The sequence below is a fragment of the Panthera uncia genome, chromosome D2 (assembly GCF_023721935.1).
Source record: "Panthera uncia isolate 11264 chromosome D2, Puncia_PCG_1.0, whole genome shotgun sequence".
NCBI lineage: Eukaryota > Metazoa > Chordata > Mammalia > Carnivora > Felidae > Panthera > Panthera uncia.
In genome coordinates, this window is record NC_064818.1 from 32,822,096 (window position 1) to 32,841,140 (window position 19,045).

A 19,045-nucleotide genomic window follows, 5' to 3' on the forward strand; every position below is an offset into this window, starting at 1 on the left:
AAAAAAAAAAAAAAAAAAAGAGGGGTGCCTGGGTGGCTCAGTCAGTTAAGCGGCCGACTTCGGCTCAGGTCATGATCTCACGGTCTGTGAGTTCGAGCCCCGCGTCGGGCTCTGTGCTGACAGCTCAGAGCCTGGAGCCTGTTTCAGATTCTGTGTCTCCCTCTCTCTGACCCTCCCCCGTTCATGCTCTGTCTCTCTCTGTCTCAAAAATAAATAAACGTTAAAAAAAAAAAAAAAAGAGTTGGAGGGCATCTTTAAAAAGAAAATCATTGAACCAATTCTCTAATTTTGCAGGTAAAAACTCAGTCATGGAATATCAAGTGACTTGTCCAAATTTATACTGACAGTTAATGATGGAACCAGAATAGTTCAGGCTTTGGAGTTCTTAAGTATATCAATCTAAGTTATAAATATTCTTCATGTCTACAATTTCCAGAACAAGTCTGTGAAGTACATTTAAGGTACAGACTTCATTCTTCACACAATATAATCTAATGGATAGCCAATGAATGGGTACCCTACAAGCATACAACCTTGAATATTTTAAAGCTGGTAGTTGCTGAAGGGATCAGGGAAGCTCTTGATATTTCTGATTCAGTATGATCTAGAAATACCACTTTACAGATCTGGCTCAATGTGGACATCCTCATTGCAAGTCGGATCTGGAAGCTAGATCATGGATTAGTTCAGTTCCCTCCTGAGCCATAAAAGGATGACTTTTCTTTTCAGCCTCCCCTACTTCAGGCTGAGTCTCTCTCAAAGACCTATGAACCATTCCTTAGCACAGAATGCCCAGAAAGCACAACAGCCCCGGCATATACTCATTGGTTTCTTCCTTTAGAAGGAGGGAATTGGACCATTAATGATTATTCTCTCCACATTCTCCACTATAGCTAGAAAACGGTCTAGCTCTTGTCCTAAAGTCTTCATAAATAAAGTCAGAAGATCTACCACCTCTTACCTAGGATGTTATTTGGACAGAACACCACCCCTCTTCTGTTCTGCTTTCGGCTTTTATATGTCTCCCACTCCCCCTGCCCATGGTTACATTCTTACCCGTTTGGTTAAATGAATGCCAGGCCACATCTTGCTGCCCCCATCCAGAACAGCCAGCTTGAGAAGCCTGAAGACTGGCTTGGTAGAGAGACTCCAATTCTGAGGTCTCCTGCTCTGTGTCTTGGTTCCAATGTGGATGCAAAAGGATGTGGTTTCTTTCTGGATAGGCTACACAGGTATGGGAATCGTGGGGGGGGGGACTTCATTCCTGGCCCAGGGACCCCATGTTTAAGCTGAGAATCACAGAGCCTTGTGACATTCACCCAGGAGTCCAAAGGCAAGGAAGTCCCCAAGTCGACACTGCTGCCCAGTTCCTTAGGCCTAGCGTCTCTAACTTGAGATGGCTTTCCTTGATACATGCTTGGATCTGCCAACCTGGGCTGTCTTCCCCTAGAAGTTTCACTATTAAGCAGCCCAGAGTTCATGGCAAGACAAGGATAATCAGCAGGTTCTTCCCAGGAAGGTAGTCTGTCCCTCCCATCCAAAGAAGGCTGCTGTTTTGCCCAAGGCCAATGGCCTTTCCCTCGACCCTGTGGGAAAGGAAGCTTAGAGTCAGAAGGGGAAGAGTTCTTTCTTAGACTGGTTGGCAAACTTCTATCCTGGGAACCTGTGCCATCCCTTGTGGAGGCACCTTGCATCCTCTGGAATTGCTCTGCTAGAGAACGGACAAGCCCCTTTGTGCTTGGAAACTCTGGCCTATAGGGATCCTCGCTGCCAGCATCCACTTTTGAAGTCAACAAAGTTTTGAGGCTTTTGGCTTGGAGGCATTCGTTAGTCTTCTGCACAGTATCAGGAGAGTGAAGCATAGGTGAGGAAGCAGCAGGCATTACAGTGTGGCAGGCCCTGTACAGGGGAAGGCTGGACTGAGCTGATGAACTTGAAGGACTACAGCCTAGTCTGTGTGCATCTCCTCTCTCAGAGGTGTCTGTTCCAGTTGAGTGTGACCAAGGCATCACCTGGGATGAGACAACAGGGTCCCTCTTTTCTTGGAATGGCCGTTCTTGATCAATACCTCTTCCTTCTTGTGGGAGGAACCTGGTACAGCTGCTGTTGTCACCCTTGTAGCCTTGCAGCTTACTCTCTGGTACATCCAATGGTTCCCAACCATAATGAGCATTCTTCTCAGTCCTCCCTGGTGTTTTAGGTAAGGCCTCCCTGTGGAGCGTAGAGGGGTCAATGCTATCCTCAACTGAAGTCAGAAGGTTCGAGGCAGACCTACTGGGGGAATTGTGCTGTGGGGCAGACAGGGCAGATGACTCTGGGAAGAGTGATGAGTGTGACTCATGGCAGGAAGCAGGTGAGTGGATGAAAGAACTGGCCCCAAACTCTGTATTCGTGCAGGGTTCTAGTTGAGCCTCCCGGCTTAACAATACTTGGAGCGGGATAGGCTGTTCACTGAAATAAATGGAGAGAGCCAGTCATAAGCTGCCTTAAATGACAAGATCACTTACAAAAAGACCTGTTCATCTGATTCCCATTTCTAGCCATTCACAGAGGGAATGGTAAAAATAAATAGAAAGACAAGCATAAGTACAGTCAATGGTTCAGAGGTTCAAAAGAGAAGGCAGGCACATGGTCAGCTCACACCCAAGCAATAGGTAATATTAATTCTCTTTATTAAATACCCTCACCAAAGCTGCACACAGTAATATTAAATGAAGTCCTTGTCAATATTCTTCACCTGTAAAATCCCATTCCAATCATATTCTTCTTGCAAATTAAAAAAACAAAAATTGCTAGTCCCACATGCAGATGACATGAAGGTGAGCAAAGCCTAGAAGTTACTCATACCTAGGGTCCTGAGAGGCAGACCAGCCCAAAGAACCAAAAGCCACATTTACAGAGTACAGGGTGATTTTGGTTCTTGGGATTACACAGAATTCAACTACTTCAAGTGTGTTTTCATAATCTGGATTTGGTTGTATTATTCACTGAGATATTTTCCCAAAGTAATACACTGTGACTCTCCAAAGATTTGGGAGTGAGACTAGGAATTAACTGCATTTACTCAGTTTCTTACTAATAGTTTTATATTTCTGACCTAAAAAACTCAGTGTTAGAAGCACTTAAATAAAACCTCAATTACTTACATCAAGTGGCATAAGTTTTCTAGAGAGAGTTTAGTTGCCTAAATTGCTTATATTCAAAACATATCTCTGATCAGATTTGCAGATCATCATTCAACTACTAGAGTACACAGTAGGAGAAAAGAAGAAGGAAGATCTCAGCTATTAGCATTAAATTTGAAAGAATACACTCTCAACTTCTGTGGGTAGAACCACCCAGTCACCCTTACAACATTATGAAGACTACGTCCTTCTACTTCCATAGGGGACCTAATGGAGTGAAACAGACCTGGATTTGAAGTCCACCCCTCTACCACTTACTAGCTGAGTAACCATGGGTACCTTATGTATTTTATCCTCCCTGAGCTTGAGTTTCCTTATCTATAAAATATCACTAAATAATAGACTAATAGTCCCTATCTCCTAAGGTTATTGTGAGAATTAAAGTGTTTAGCTTAGTACCTGGACATAGGCAAATGTTCAGAAAATGTTAGCTGCTTTTATAATATTTATATTCTGAAAACTACTCAGGCTTATTAAAAGCCAAAATTAATTTTAACTTAAACCTACATATTGTAAGTAAGAGCCAAATTCAAAGCTAAAATGTGAAAGCTATACCAGTGGCCCTGGGGAAGTGCTGCCCATAGGAAAGCAAAACAAGGGGAATCTTTGTGTCTCTTCTCTATGGTTCAATTAGAGCAAAGAACACTGCTTTCTCTGCTTCCATGAGGGACAGAAAGCACTGAAATCTCAAAACAAATCACATAGTTTTTACTGCAACATGGAACAGTTCAGATTGCCATGTCTGAGAACATAATATGTACATATTTAATAATCACGTTATTACACCAGTCCAAGGACAAAGTCACCCACAGGAAATATGGACAAATGGTCTATTTATTATGCTATACTTTCTGTATCTTTCTAGGAGCTATTAAGAAAACGACTGGCAGTGGGATGAGTTTTCTGTGTGTCTAATCTGAGAAGAAAATATTTTCAGAGGACTCTTCTCTCTCCTCTGTAGTCACCAAGACTAGGAGAGTTCTGACTATGGAGCACCCATGGTCATGTCCTCCCTTGGTGTCCATAAACTACAGTGGATCCCAGGCACTACCTTGTTGGCTGAGGGAGGGCCGCCCCCTGTGAAGGGGGGCAGGCTGAGAGCTGCGACGGCTGCGGCGATGATGATTGCTGCTGCTGCATGCGATCCTGCAGGCTCCGTGCTTTTCGAATACTGATTTGCAACTTCTTATCGACTAGGGCTCTGCTGTGCGTGCTAGAGCTGGCACCATGCAGGGCAAGTCTTAGTTTAGCTAAAATGCAAAAGAAAATATAGCAGAAACAGAACACAAAATACAAACAAAAATAAAAATAAAATTGAACCAAAAATGAGCAAAGATATGCAGTAAAACTCAAAATGTGCAGCAGGAATGCAAGGCATGGACCATGCACATACTGTCCAGGGTACAGAGCTGGCTCTGGCTATAAGGAACATTCATGGAAGCCATGGAGGCTAAACAGATTAATCCAAATTTAAAAAAAAAAAACAAATAAAAAGCTAAACTAAAATGAGTTAAGAAGATAAACTGGTGCTTCCATCTTAGAGACTGCCACTCTCATCCTTTGCAACTGACCTGTCCGACTCTGGTCTCCACACTTTGCTCCCAACTTCCCCTTCCCGACAGTCAACAGCAGAAATAAGATCCAAATCTGCATCTGTCTTTACAGAACACAGCTTCTTGTGGGTCACATTTAAGAACCAGATATAAATGCTAAGCCTTAGTCCTTCACTGTAACCTTATGGTGCAGCATACCAGGAAAGCAAGGGAAGAACATGAATCATATATGCAGTGCAAAGTCACAGGCCTGGGAAATCACAGCCAATATATTCATTTCTTCTTGCCATAAGCTCCACCTAACTAGTCAGTGACTAGAGAAAGAACAGACTAACCTCAAATCTGACATCTAACTTGGGATAAGAAGGTAGGCATGGCTGGATAGTTCATCTACAGACTCCTGATGAGGTCATTCCAGTAAATATCCATAGGCCACATGACAGCACAGGGCACACTTAAAAATCTGAAGGGCAACGATAGCTAAAGGGTCTCAGTTTGGGAGACTGACAGTGAGGAGACATAAAAGCTGTTTTCATCCCAACTGAGCGATGACACTAATAATACCTATCTCAAAGTTAGTCAAAATTGCCATAGCTGTAGCAGTTAGAGTTACTTACAGATAGCTTCGTTACAGAGAGCCAAAGCTGCAGCACAGTCTCCCTTCTGTTCCAGATGCAGCGACTCTTCAAACACTGAATCTGCCTCTCGCAAGGACCTCTCAAAGCCGTCACTCCTCCCTGAAAGGGCCAGTACTTTTCATTTTCATTACAATTTGTTCCACCTTTTTCTATGTAGTATTGTTTCCCTTAAGGGCACATAGATCCTTGCGGCTGAGCCTTTGATCTACCCTTATTCTAATTCTCCATTGCTATGAAGAAGTCTCTGAAACACGTAGGACATCCATTTTTGCCTTAACCAACACATTGCCAAGGCCATGAAAAAGGAGTATGTCATTGTCCACCACATATTCCAACTCCAAGAGCTCTTAAGGGGGTCCCTCCAGAAAAGAACACAGTATTGTCTACAGCAGAAGGGTGGATTCTTATGCCTGGAACTGACCTGTTTCCACAGTGCAACAAGATACATCTTGCCAACCAGTGTTAGAATGCCCCAGATCTCTACAGAGACCTCTACTGCTGTGTTAAGGCAAAAGTGGCTTCACTACTCTGTGGAAAGCCATCTGTAAAATTTCCTTCCTACATCAATTCACAGTCCTCTCTGTACCACCCTCAACTGGAAAATTAGTACACCTCTTGGGCACAGGTGCTTTACAGTTCCTAACCTCAATATATCCACCAGGGCAGTTGAACAGCCTTTGTTGTTGGTTTGCAACCACATTCCTTTCATCAGCACTCCTAAGTATTTTCTTTTATCATGCTCTTGCTTGCCAAACCTACTGCAAAAGTCACTTTCCCATAGAGGGAGCATGAAATATTCCTTCCTCCCCTGAAAGCAAAGGTGTACCAAAGCGGGTGCAAAAGAGTTCAAGTACAGTGCCAGATGAAAAAGCAAGTACTGCAAGGTCAACTTTTGTAAAAGAACGCTCAAGTTTATGTGTCCCCTTGGCTCTTACTCACTCATAAACTGGTAGTAAGCTGTATTGTAAATTCACTCACAATGGTGAATTTTGGTGAGTTTTCACATGCTCACAAGAAAAAAAATATCAAAATGTCAGTCATTTCTCCCATAATCTCCCCATCTTCCACTTACCTCCAGCTTGACATGGTAAGAAAGGCTCTTCCATACCCCTAACATTAATTTCCTAATTCACTGTGGCCTTTGGAGAGCAATGGGAGGGCAGTGAAGTAGTAAGTTGGTTCTGAAGAACTTGGCATTCAGGTTCTATCCCACATCAAGAGATCTGATACCTACCCTCCAGGCCTAAGGTCTTCTCATAATATTTGACAATTGGATCTATATAATCTTTATAATGAGAGATGGTAGTGAGAGCCATCAAAACAAAAAAGTTTCTCTATAGATATACAGGCACACTACAATTGATCACTGTACTAGATTTTAATTCTAATCCTCTAGAATCTTAGCACTCCATTCCTTGCTCTTCCAGGAGATTCTGAATCAAAGTGTATGAAGAATTAACAATGAAATGTGGCCAGGATTCCCTCTCAACTTTCATGTACTGCCCAACTAACAAAGGAAGGAAAAAAGGTAAGGGAAGGAGATGAGTATAGAAGCATAATAACCCCAAGACCCCAGTGTAATATAGCTTGAGGACAAAAAGGGAGAGAAGACTATCCAAATGTAGGGACAGCTAAGGAACTAGGAATTTAAAACTAATTTGGAAACAGATACAATGCCTTGGGAAATATAAGGCAACAATTACCCCAAATCAAAAGACAATAGGATTAGAGGAGAAGAATGGCCCCAAATAGACCCCCAAATTAGCCCAGTGGGAAGTGGGAAGTGGTCAACAAGAAAGCAGCCACCCAAAATAGCACAGACTCCTATTCTTTGCACTATTTTAGCATAATGTTACATCTGGGGATTCTGAATAATAAGAATAATAAATTCATTTTATAGAAAGATACAAGTTCCAGGAGCCTATTTAAGGTATAACTCCTACTTTTCCTATTTTAAACTCTTATTTTGAAGACTAATCTCTTTTGGTACAAAAGGACATCCTAAAGCAGTGAAAGGAAAAAAAAGTAACTAGTGTGGGGCAGTTGGAGAAGCATCATAAAGTCCACAAAAATTGCATGAGATTGGGAAATGAATCATCAGAGGATCAAAAGGCAATCAAGCTCTGTGTTATTAGAACCTTTTTGGTAGACCCACTTGAAGCTCCAGGTGGGAAATTTCAAGAGTGTATTTCCGCTGAGCAAGTAGAATTTCCCTTATCAGTGTGGCTTACTCACTGCCCTGTTCTGCTATTCCTGAATTGTGATTAGCTTTATTTACACCTTCTACAGTAGAGATGTTCATGGGAAATATTTTTATGAATAATACTATCTCTCATCTATAGACTTTTAATAGATGAGCCCCAAATCAGTGCCTGTCTTCCAATCAACAGGCTTGTCACCTCCTACTTCAGCTAGTTCTCACTAAAATGAGTGAATTATGATAAAATACAACTTAGCTAAACAGAAGACAGGAATTTATAAGCCTGAATATTTTTTTCTTTCCTCTCTTCTCTGTCCCCATCACCCATAACCTAAAGTTCAGAACAATTACCCTGATTCTGCAGTTCATCCAAGTCCATGAAGCGACTGGGATGAGGGTTAAATCCTTTAGCTGCCTCTAATTCCTTTTCCCGTTTCCTGCGAAGTTCCTGTTCCTGGGCCCTCCTGGCCACTTCCTCCTGCAATTCATCCAGCTCGCTTTTGGAAGAGAGCTCCCCACCTGGAATACAAGCAAGGGAGAAGAGAAATTGCCACATTTCCATAATTAATATGAAGCACCTGCTGCATTTATGGCCACTGCATTGCCTTTCCTTTAGAAGTCTTTATTCATTTTGGAATTCATGTTTTGGATAGTGATTTCCACATCAGATTCAGGGTGAGACCTGGGCTATGAATTATAATGATAATGATGATAATGATAAAATATTTATTGAGTGGCTTTATAACAACAATAACAATATAACATTTGTTGAGCATTTACTATATGATGAGCACAGTTTTAAGCAGTTTTACATTCATTATTTAATTATCATGACAACCTATGAAGTAGATACTATTATTGCCTACATTTTAGGAAAGAAGAAACAGACACACAAAGAATAAATAATTTGCCATGACAACGATAATAAATGATGGAGCTGAATAAAGTCAAATAGGTTGGGGCGCCTGGGTGGCTCAGTCGGTTAAGCGTCCGACTTCAGCTCAGGTCATGATCTCGCAGTTTGTGGGTTCGAGCCCCGCATCAGGCTCTGTGCTGACAGCTCAGAGCCTGGAGCCTGTTTCATATTCTGTGTCTCCCTCTCTCTCTCTGACCCACCCCTGTTCATGCTCTGTCTCTGTCTGTCTCAAAAATCAATTAAAAAAATAAATAAAATAAATAAATAAATAAAGTCAAATAGGTTAAATTCATAATCCATGCTCTTAACTATTAGAGAGCATTCTCAACCATGTGCTGCCACTGATTCATTGGGAAACTTCAAGCAAGTCAACTTCTCACCCTTAATTTCTACTATCTCTTTTAAAGAGTTTATAAAATATCCAGTATAAATTCAATTTTATAAATGTTCATAGATGGAACCAAATAGATCCCAAAGGACATCCACGATATATTAAGTGAAAATTCAAGTGACAGAATAATATATATGACTTCATTTTATTTTTTTTGAACGGTAGTAATAAACTTATCCATATACTTACATAGGCATACAAAAAATGTAGAAAAACATATACCATGATGGAAACACCGGTTCCTTCAATTTGAAGAGGGAGAGGGCAGGTTACTAAATTGTTGGACTTATTTTTACTTCCGTAACTTTTTAAAAGAGTGATCAAAGTTACCAGGCAAAAATTTTTTTTCTGTGCCAAAATAAAATGATAGGATCATTGTGAGCCACAAGTATTCATGCCTTTGTATACTAAGGGTCTCCTATACAAAGAGGACAGTATGGTGTGTGAGGAATTTGTTGTAACTCCTTGCAAAATATCTTTTACCAGTGGAGGAATAATATTGGTGGATTCTATCCAAAGTAGTCCAGAATTAGGGCTATTAGAGATGTCATGAGACTCGGTCTTTAGTGACCTGAAAAGGTACTGGCTATCTAAAGAAATGAGAAGGGGGAATAGGCTCATGCATGACCACAAGCTTCTCAAAGCAATGTTAGTCAACGTGAAATAAATTAAAATGTAGTAAGTAAAGCAAATGTATAATTTCATTAAGAAGCATGAATTTCTTCCATGGGTTTCAAATTACAACCTACTCCAGCCCAGGATTTCAGAGATACCTGCTTCTATTGGCATTGTTCTGCTCTGCCAGATGTTAGCAACCTACTGGCACTCACACCCAAAAGAATTCATGCCTTGTCATTACTGCTGCATACTTCCCTTCCAGCCACCTCTAAGAACTTTTGGTGGCTATCAAGAGAATTGGCAGTCATACCATTAAGACTGGTCTTACCTCTACAGGCTGGTACACAGTATTCTACCCACTTCTTCCTAGTAAGCTGACCACAGAACTACATCCAGAAGCTCATTAAATCAGACCATAGTTAAGGTTTCTGCCCACATACTCTACTCCCAATTGATCTAACAAACCAAAAAAAGGAGGGGGGGGGGGGGGGATGAAGGTTGATCTATAAGTTAGACAAGTAGCTCCCAGAACTCCCTAGTTAGACACTCACCACCTTCCCTTAGCCATTGCAAAAAGTCTCTATCTGGGGAGATTGCCTATGTATCACCTCAAATTTCAGCTTTAAGTAAGTAAAGGATTTATTTTAAACCATTTAGACTGGGTCTCTACTTAAGTGGAATATGTACTGTAAGTATATATGTGTATTGTGAGAGGAATGTAAAAGGGAACTAAAACCTCTAACTACCTCAAATCTCTACCCTCAGTGTCTCACACCTGAAATTCCAGTATTCTTTTACTTTAGGCTTTGACTTTAATTTTAAAATGCTAGTTTCTCTTAGAAAAAGCATGCTTTAAACTGTTTCCAGTCATTTACATTTAGTATGAAGGAGTCAGATCATTCCTTGAGAGCTCATTTTAAGAAGGAGTATGAGGACGCAAGACACACTCAAGAAGGGAAAATAGGGATACTGGACAGGATACAGAGGCAGGGATAAGGATAGGTTTAGGTTTACTTATTCCCCAGTTTTGCCTATAGCCTTCACATCCCCCTTTGTCATCTCAATTCATAGAACTAAACACTAAGAAATCCATTCCCATGAGGCTTCCTCTACACCAAAGGCAAAAACTGGTGAACTTATTCCTGTGAGGAATGCAGGTGCTACTGACACAGTTCACCATATTTCTGTTCCTTCTTGTTCCAACAAGGGCTCTTGCCAAGGTCGAAAGAACAATCAGGAAAGCCATGATGGAGAACAAAAAGTAGATAAATCCAAAGATGGGACAGCTCAAATGCCTCCATATTTACATAGTGATGGAAAACTTAAAGTACAACCATCCTCCAATTTCAAATGTGCTCAGGTAAGGATATTTCCCAAATAGATTTGGCAGTCAAATCCAGTCCTCCAAGTCCAGTGTCTTTCTGCTTACCCGAGAGGTGCTGATTTTTTGCCCAGCTACTCCTGGATGCTGTGGAGTCCGCCTCCAGTATGCTACTGCTGTGAGACTTTGGGATGTGACGCCAGGAAGGTGCCAACCCAGCTGATCTCTTAGCACTTGGATCCCTTCAAAAGACAAACCAGAGTCTAGTGAAAACATCAGAAGGGTGTTAACTTGCAACATTCCTAGGACTAAATTCCCTCAAAAACCAATAAAACATCAAACTAATATAAAATTGAAGTATCTGCTAAACTACCTCTGAAAGTAGTTCCCCCATCTTATCTCATCTCATTCACATTTTGTGCATCTAGCACAGTGTCTGGCAAAAAAAACCATATTCAATGAATCAATAAATATAAGCTCTCACATGGGTTGCCTTCCTCTTTCTTACACCTTTGTGGCCATCTTCTCATGTGTAAAACTCAACAGGGTCCTATGTCAAGGGATGAGCAATGGGAAAATATGAGGGTGTGATTATCACCTTTGTAGAAGACAAAATCACTCTTTTCAAAGCAGCAACACTGTTAGGAAACTTGCCTCTGTGGCAACTTAGTAGAAACAATGTATGAAGATCTAAAATTTATGGGGCTCCTGGGTGTCTCATTCTGTTGAGCATCCAACTCTTGATTTCTGCTCCGGTCACGATCCCAGGGTCATGGGATTGAGTACACTATCAGGCTTCGTGCTGAGCGTGGAGCCTGCTTAAGATACTCTCTCTTTATCTCTTTCTCTCTCTCTCTCCCTCCCTCCTTCCTCTCTCCCTTTGCCTCTCTCCCCTCCTCGTACTCTGTCTCAAAACATAAAATAAAATAAAATTTACAAAGCAAACTGGGCCCTATGGACAAGGCACAATGAGCACTATTAAACCATCAATGTTATCTTAGAGAATTATGAATATCATTGGCTTCATAAAACACAGAATCCCTGTGACCCTCAAAAAAAATAACCTACCCTAAATGAAAGGCAAGAATAGATAACAATTGTATTTACTCTCTGATGATAGGACTACATGTTTTGATTCACTAATTCTTCCATTTTAAGTTATTTACTAAACTATTTTACATGTAATAAAGTTCTCTTTCTCAAATGCCTTTGCTCCTTCTCCCAGCAGAGGGTGCTGTTGCTATAGAAAGTTGACAGAGCACCCCTATGTTTATTGCAGCATTATTTACAACAGCCAAGATAGGAAAGCAATGAATGAATAAAGAAGATGATATATATACATATATATATATAATGGAATATTACTCAGCCATAAAAAAGAATACAATTTTGCCATTTGTGACAACATGGATGGACCCAGAGGGTATTATTATGCTAAGTGAAATAAGTTAGATAAAAACAAATATAATTTCACTTACATGTGGAATCTAAAATATAAAACAAATGAACAAATAAACAAAAACAGAAACAAAAATCACAAATACAAAGAACAAACTGGTAGTTGCCAGAGGAAAGGGGGCTGGGGGAAGGGTGAAATAACCGAGGGGGGTTAAGAAGTATAAATTCCCAGGGGCGCCTGGGTGGCTCAGTCGGTTAAGCGTCTGACTTCAGCTCAGGTCACGATCTCGCGGTCCGTGAGTTCGAGCCCCGCGTCGGGCTCTGGGCTGATGGCTCAGAGCCTGGAGCCTGCTTCCCATTCTGTGTCTCCCTCTCTCTCTGCCCCTCCCCCGTTCATGCTCTGTCTCTCTCTGTCTCAAAAATAAATAAACGTTAAAAAAAATTAAAAAAAAAAAAAGAAGTATAAATTCCCAGTTATAAAATAATTAAGTCACAGAGATAAGAAGTAAAGCATAGAGAATACAGTCAATAATATTGTAATAATATTCTATGGTGACAGATGGTAACTACATTTATTGTGGTGAGCATAGTGTAATATACAGAACTGTCCAATCACTATGTTGTATACCTGAAACTAATATAACATGGTACACCAACTTTATTTCAATTTTGTTTTATTTTTTTTAGGTTTTTAGTGTGGTTGTTTTTTTTAAATTTTGTTTAAATCCAAATTAGTTAATATATAGTGTGATTATGGTTTCAGGAGTAGAATTCAGTGATTCATCACTTACATATAACACCCAGTGCTCATCCCAACAAGTGCCCTTCCTTAATTAATGCCCTTCACCCATTTAACCCATCCCCCCCATTTCAATTTAAAAAAAAGAAAGAAAGAAAGTTGATAAAGCACAATACTTTGCCTGCAAGATGGTAATAAAGTCCTTTTCTCCATTTATCTGACTTGAAAAGCCTCTTGGTGACTCACATTGCTGCAAGGGACAATGAGGCAATTCAAAGGCCAAACAATACCTGCAGACACTGGAGCTTTCAGGCAGGGCTGCATCCAGGCTGATGGGGCTGCTGCTGTTCCTCTCACTGCTCTCATAGCCAGATTCCATTCGCTGTATTAGGCGAGGGTGCTGTTCTAAAAGGTGAGAGCCTGGCCGTGCTGGGCCCCAGGGCTTGTACTGGGGGCTTGGTCCACCAGTTTTAATGTCGTAAGCAGGTGGCTTGCTTAGTTCATCTGGCATAAATTCTTTAGCTATCCCGATCAAAGGACAAGTATGGAAAAGGAGGTAGATTTAGCATCTGCTTCAAATTAAACATAACCAACCCTCCCTCCAGCTACTCATTCACTGAACTCCTATCTCCAAAAGGCTCAACATCAGCATATAAAAATGCACCTTACTGACTCTACCAGAAAATCCAGGTTTTTTAAATACATAAGTCAACTTTATTCAAAAGCCCAATTCTTCTCTATCTCCTCACCTGAATCCTCAGAAAAGGGGCTAAGCTGGGTATAGCCACAGTGCTTCCTTTTGTCCTTACTAAAGATACTGTCAATATTCAGAGACTCCCGTTTGGGTCTCCACGTTGGACGATACTTGCTAGAAGAACTGGATTTTGACTCACTGCTGGTACTCTCTACTTCCCAGTCACGAGAATGTAAAGGCAGATTTCTAGGAGGCTTTTTGTCAGTCTGGTCTCCTCCCTTCCCCACGCAGGGAGATCCTAGGTTGGTCTGAGAAGCTAGTGATGGTCTGTTGTGAATCATATTGCTGACTGTCTCTTTAAAATCCCTTAGTCTATTGGTGCTGCTAGATGGTTTAGAGGCATTCCTAGGAGCCTGCTTCTCTTTCAGTGTTTCTCCTAAAAACACAAAGAATGAAACAAATATAAATGTTTAAAGTGATCACAGATACCTAGACCACAAAGTGTAAAAGCAAGGAAAGCCCTTTGAGCAGAATAGAAAAGCCAGTATGGACTATGACAAAGGCTGCCAGGGTGAATGAAAAAAGACAAAGAGTGCAGAGCGGCTTGCCTTCACTGTGGTACCCTGAGGCCTGTGGCTCATCGCCTTTCCTCCTAACCCGGCCAGAGTTCCTCTTGCGTTCTATCAGTGACCCTTTCTTAGATGTGAGTTTCTGATTACATTCACTATCAGTCAGGTGTCCTGAAAGAACAAGGAAATGGGGGTAAGCTGGTATCTGAAACTTACCTCCATCCTCTTGAGAACCTAGCTTCCCTTTGGGATTCACAGCAGTGCCATAAATTTGGTATACCCATGAATCAGAAGCTGTAGGGGCTAAGGCTATCTGATTTAAGTGTAGCAGGAATCTCTCAATAGATAAATGCAGAGAAGCTCAAGTATTTAATGGGAGCTTCCAAATTTATAATGTCTCCTGAACAATTACCAGTCTTGATCCTGCCCGTAGTCTCTCCCAGTGACCCAGAAGGACACATTACTTGCTAATTTTCAAAACGTGACAGTTTTAAAGATTGTATAAAAATGTCATGTACCAATATGTTTTCATTCTCATAAATAGAAGATAGAGCTTTCCTTTTATTTAGCAACACATCAAGTAAAGCCTAATTTTTATTATACCTAGTATTATCCAAGTTGCCCCAGCCTTTGCCCACAAGAGGTCTGATTGTGGGTGGCTCCCTCTCCCCACCTCCCACTCAGTTCTAAACCTTCCTTAAATGTTAATCATTTAAAATTAGGACATTTGAACTCTGCATAATTCTCATTCCCATCCACAATGAGTGCTTTACCAAACTTGGCTTCACCCAACGTGGCTTCACCCAGATATTACACTTCAAAATTCCTCAGTATTGATTTCTGGGAAGCCCAGAAAATACATAACTTGCCCTGCTTCACGCCCATAGGATGTAAATGTAGGAGTCTGATTTGATAACAGCAAAGGTCAGATTCTAAAGGATATAATCACCTGAACTGCTGGAAGCCAAAAGTGAATTAAGCAATTGAATTAAATTGGAAGGCAGGTTTAGAGACAATCCTCTAGGTTTTCAAATGAACCATGAACTGTTTTCATACATTAGTATATGAAAATTCTTGTACATATTCAGGTATCAGCACTGTAGTGACATGCCCATCTCTTTTCAATCAATCACCAATGTAATCTTTTATTGCTTTATATCTGATCCTTTGCTACCTCTGGGCCCCAAAAAAAAAAAAGATTTAAGAAAGGAGAAAATCACTTGGAGCAACTAAATCTGCAAATGTTAAACCAATGAGAGTATGCTCCCCTACCCCAGCCATTCACAAACCTTTAACATAAACCTGACTCTGCTGGAAAATATGCCTTGTTTATCGCGTTATTTGGCTTCTCCCTGACTCACAGTTTCAGAAATATGGTCTTAAAAAAATCATACTTTGCAGTAGTCATCTACACAATAGTCATCAAAAGAAACCCAACATGAGTCTGACCAAAGCTCTAGGTCCAACTGCCAATTTATAAGAAATACAGAGAACAGAGAAACATGCTAAAGTTTAACATAGGAATACAATCAGCAAATTTTAGAACGTGGGGAATCTATAGGACAAAGTACCTAGCTGTTCAACAATAAACTGCAAGGAAAAAATGGAGGAGAAACCTATACTTTAAAAGAAACATAGGGGTGCCTGGGTGGCTCAGTCGGTTAAGCGTCCGACTTCAGCTCACGTCACGATCTCGCGGTCCCTGAGTTCGAGCCCCGCGTCGGGCTCTGGGCTGATGGCTCAGAGCCTGGAGCCTGCTTCCGATTCTGTGTCTCCCTCTCTCTCTGCCTCTCCCCCGTTCATGCTCTGTCTCTCTCTGTCTCAAAAATAAATAAACGTTAAAAAAAATTTTTTTTTAATTAAAAAAATAAAAAAAAGAAACATAAAAAACTTATCAATTCATCTCACTGCATAGACCTCACTTGGATCCTGAATTAAGCACACAAACCATTAAAAAATAACAACATTTATATTTGGATATTTGAACACTCAGTGGTTTTTAGGAATTATTGTTAATATTTTTTAAGTGTGATATTGATATGTTTAAAAATGATTTCTCATGTTTCAGATATACTAAATATTTAGACACATTAAAATATTTATGGAAAAAGTGATAATATCTGGAATTTTCTTCAAAATAATCCAGGAGTAGTGAGAGTAGATAGAAATACAGACAAAACTAGAGTGGCCATGAGTTACAATTTTTAATTTTTTTTAATTTTATTTTACAGAGACAGTGTGTGTGAGCAGAGAAGAGGGGCAGAGAAGGAGAGAATCTTAAGCAGGCTCCACACTCAGCACTGAGTCCAATGTGGGGCTTGATCCCACAACCCTGGGATCGTACCTGAGCCAAAATCAAGAGTCAGATGCTCAACCGACTGAGCCACCCAGGCACTCCAAGCATGAGTTATAATTACTGATACTAGTCAATGAGTCCATGGAAGGGTAGTATACTATTCTGATACTTTTGAAAATGTTTAAAATTCTCTATTTAAAAAAAAAAGGTATTTACCCAAAGAATACAAAAGTACTAATTCAAAGGGATACATGTACTCCTGCTGTTTATAGCAGCATTATCTACAATAGCCAAATTATGGAAATGGCCCAAGTGTCCATCAGCTGATGAATGGATAAAGAAGACACAGTATATATATACAATGGAATATTAGTAAGCCATAAAAAATTGAAATCTGGCCATTTGCAATGACATGGATAGAGTTAGAGAATATTACACTAAGAGAAATAAGTCAGAGAAAGACAAATACCATATGATTTCACTCATATGTGGAATTTAAGAAACAAAACAAATGAACAAAGGGAAAAAAGAGAGAAAGAGAGAGGCAAACTATGAAACAGACTCTTAACTATAGAGAACAAACTGATGGTTACCAGAGGGGAGGTGGATGGAGGGATGGTTAAACAGGTTAATGGGGATTAAGAAGTGCACTTGTGATGGGCACCAGGTATTGTACAACAAGTGCTGAATCACTATATTGTACACCTGGAACTAATAATACACCGTATGTTAACAACTGGAATTTAAATAAAAACTTAAAAAGGACCACCAATCTGAAGCCATGAACTCACTAATTCCCAAGTCTCTAGAGTATGGGCACTGTTCTGTGTATTAGGTGATAAATTTTTCATCTCATCAATTTGTATGCCCTGTATTGATTTCTTCACTCACTGTTCTTTGTATGCCCTGTATTGATTTCTTCCACCAACAACAGGTACACTCTTCAATAGAAGAACAGAAAAATTCAAGAATGCTCTCCACATAGAACTCACAATAACAAACAAGCTAGCTTTCTTTCTTTGGCCTTTCTACCCTTCAGGAAGCAAGGTGATGAGCACACATCCATGCCCATAAATATGCCCCTGCTCTCAAAGCCCTTCACTTAAGATAAAGCCTGGCATGAGAACATGATGAGGTGCAAAACCATAAGGGTTTATTGGGACACTATGAGAAGCACAGGGATCAAGAATACAGCAAGAAAAAAAAAAAGGCAGATTTTGGAATAAACAATCACATTAATAATCACATTACAATCATCCTTATTGATATGCTACTGTTGATAGGAAAATGTGCAATGGCACATCATCATTCGGTCAGAGTTGTATTGCTTCTTTTCATCCCACCCAATTACCCAAGTTCTCCCTTTGCATGACAAACGTTTCTGACTTGCCCCAGTTTCTTTTTCTTGGGAGAATCTCTGTGCAGGAACTGAATCAGGCAAGCAGGGTCCACTGTAAAACTCCCTACCTGTGTCCCGACTGCTCTGAGACGTGGAATCATTCTCCACATTATAGATGACTGTCCCCTGAGATTCAGAAGAGAAGTGACTGACCACAGACTCATGGTGGGAGTGTTTGTAGGGATAGCTCTCCGTTGAAGAATCTGTTCGAGTATCACTTGAGATGGAGGGCTCCCTCCCTGAGGGAAGGAGGAGACACATATGCCAAAGTAAGGAAAGAGAGAAGGACAGTGACAGAGAGAAGGCAAACAGCTGGATGGAAACAAAGGTCCATAAGGCAAGAACTTCCTAGAAGGAAGGGTGAGAAGGATATACCAGAGCCATTCTTCCCAACACCCAACTTCCATATTGCCCAGACATACAAAGAATTCCTCCCACTCCTGTCCCTACCTTGCTGAAGCCCTCACTTTGCCTGCCACTGTGAAAAACTGTGGGGCTTTTAGAAAACCTATGGGAAAAGTGGAAGAAAGGAAAAAGTTGTGAAAAGTAAGATCTATTTAGATGGAGAGTCCCAGGCCGACCTGACAATAACTAGTTGTTCCCCATCCCGTAATTTTTTTCCTATACTGCCAGAAATGTCACTTTGATTTTAATTGATATTGTAAACATTTTAATATATCTGAGAAATTATGTGGCTGTTACTTATACTTTAGAGTAAATGAGTTCAATCAGACTACTTTCCTCTGAACAACTCACTGAGATGAGCACAACAGTGGAAATGGGTGTTTGACTAAAGGGAGAAAAAGTAGAGCAGGCCTGAGTTGGGTACGAGGCTGGGAAGAACACCAGGTACCAAGCAGGAAGGAGGTACAAAAGGGAGGGGAAAAATTCCAAAGACAAATGTGTTCTCTTTCAAAATTATACTCAAGGACAATCCTAGATCTAGAAGACAAAAAGAATATTTCTTTTTTCTCCTTTTCAGAAATCAAGCCAAAACCATTAGGGCTATATTTCTAATATATTATAAGCCTCTATGGGCTAGGCTGAGACTTTAGCCATCAAGCTGCAAATTGTTGCTACAGGGGAACAATTTAGGCTGCAACCAACTGAATTAGAAGCAAACTGATT

General features: G+C 40.5%; 1 protein-coding gene across 1 annotated transcript in view; it reads right to left on the reverse strand.

Annotated features, from left to right (window-relative positions):
- Window positions 1–19,045, reverse strand: part of USP54 (ubiquitin specific peptidase 54) — a 132,134-nt gene that overhangs the window by 14,506 nt on the left and 98,583 nt on the right. Inside the window, 9 exon segments of the mRNA XM_049645225.1 lie at window positions 1,057–1,252; window positions 1,254–2,451; window positions 4,237–4,435; window positions 5,356–5,475; window positions 7,928–8,095; window positions 10,931–11,064; window positions 13,250–13,481; window positions 13,709–14,089; window positions 14,262–14,393. Coding sequence (XP_049501182.1) covers window positions 1,057–1,252; window positions 1,254–2,451; window positions 4,237–4,435; window positions 5,356–5,475; window positions 7,928–8,095; window positions 10,931–11,064; window positions 13,250–13,481; window positions 13,709–14,089; window positions 14,262–14,393 — 2,760 coding nt within the window.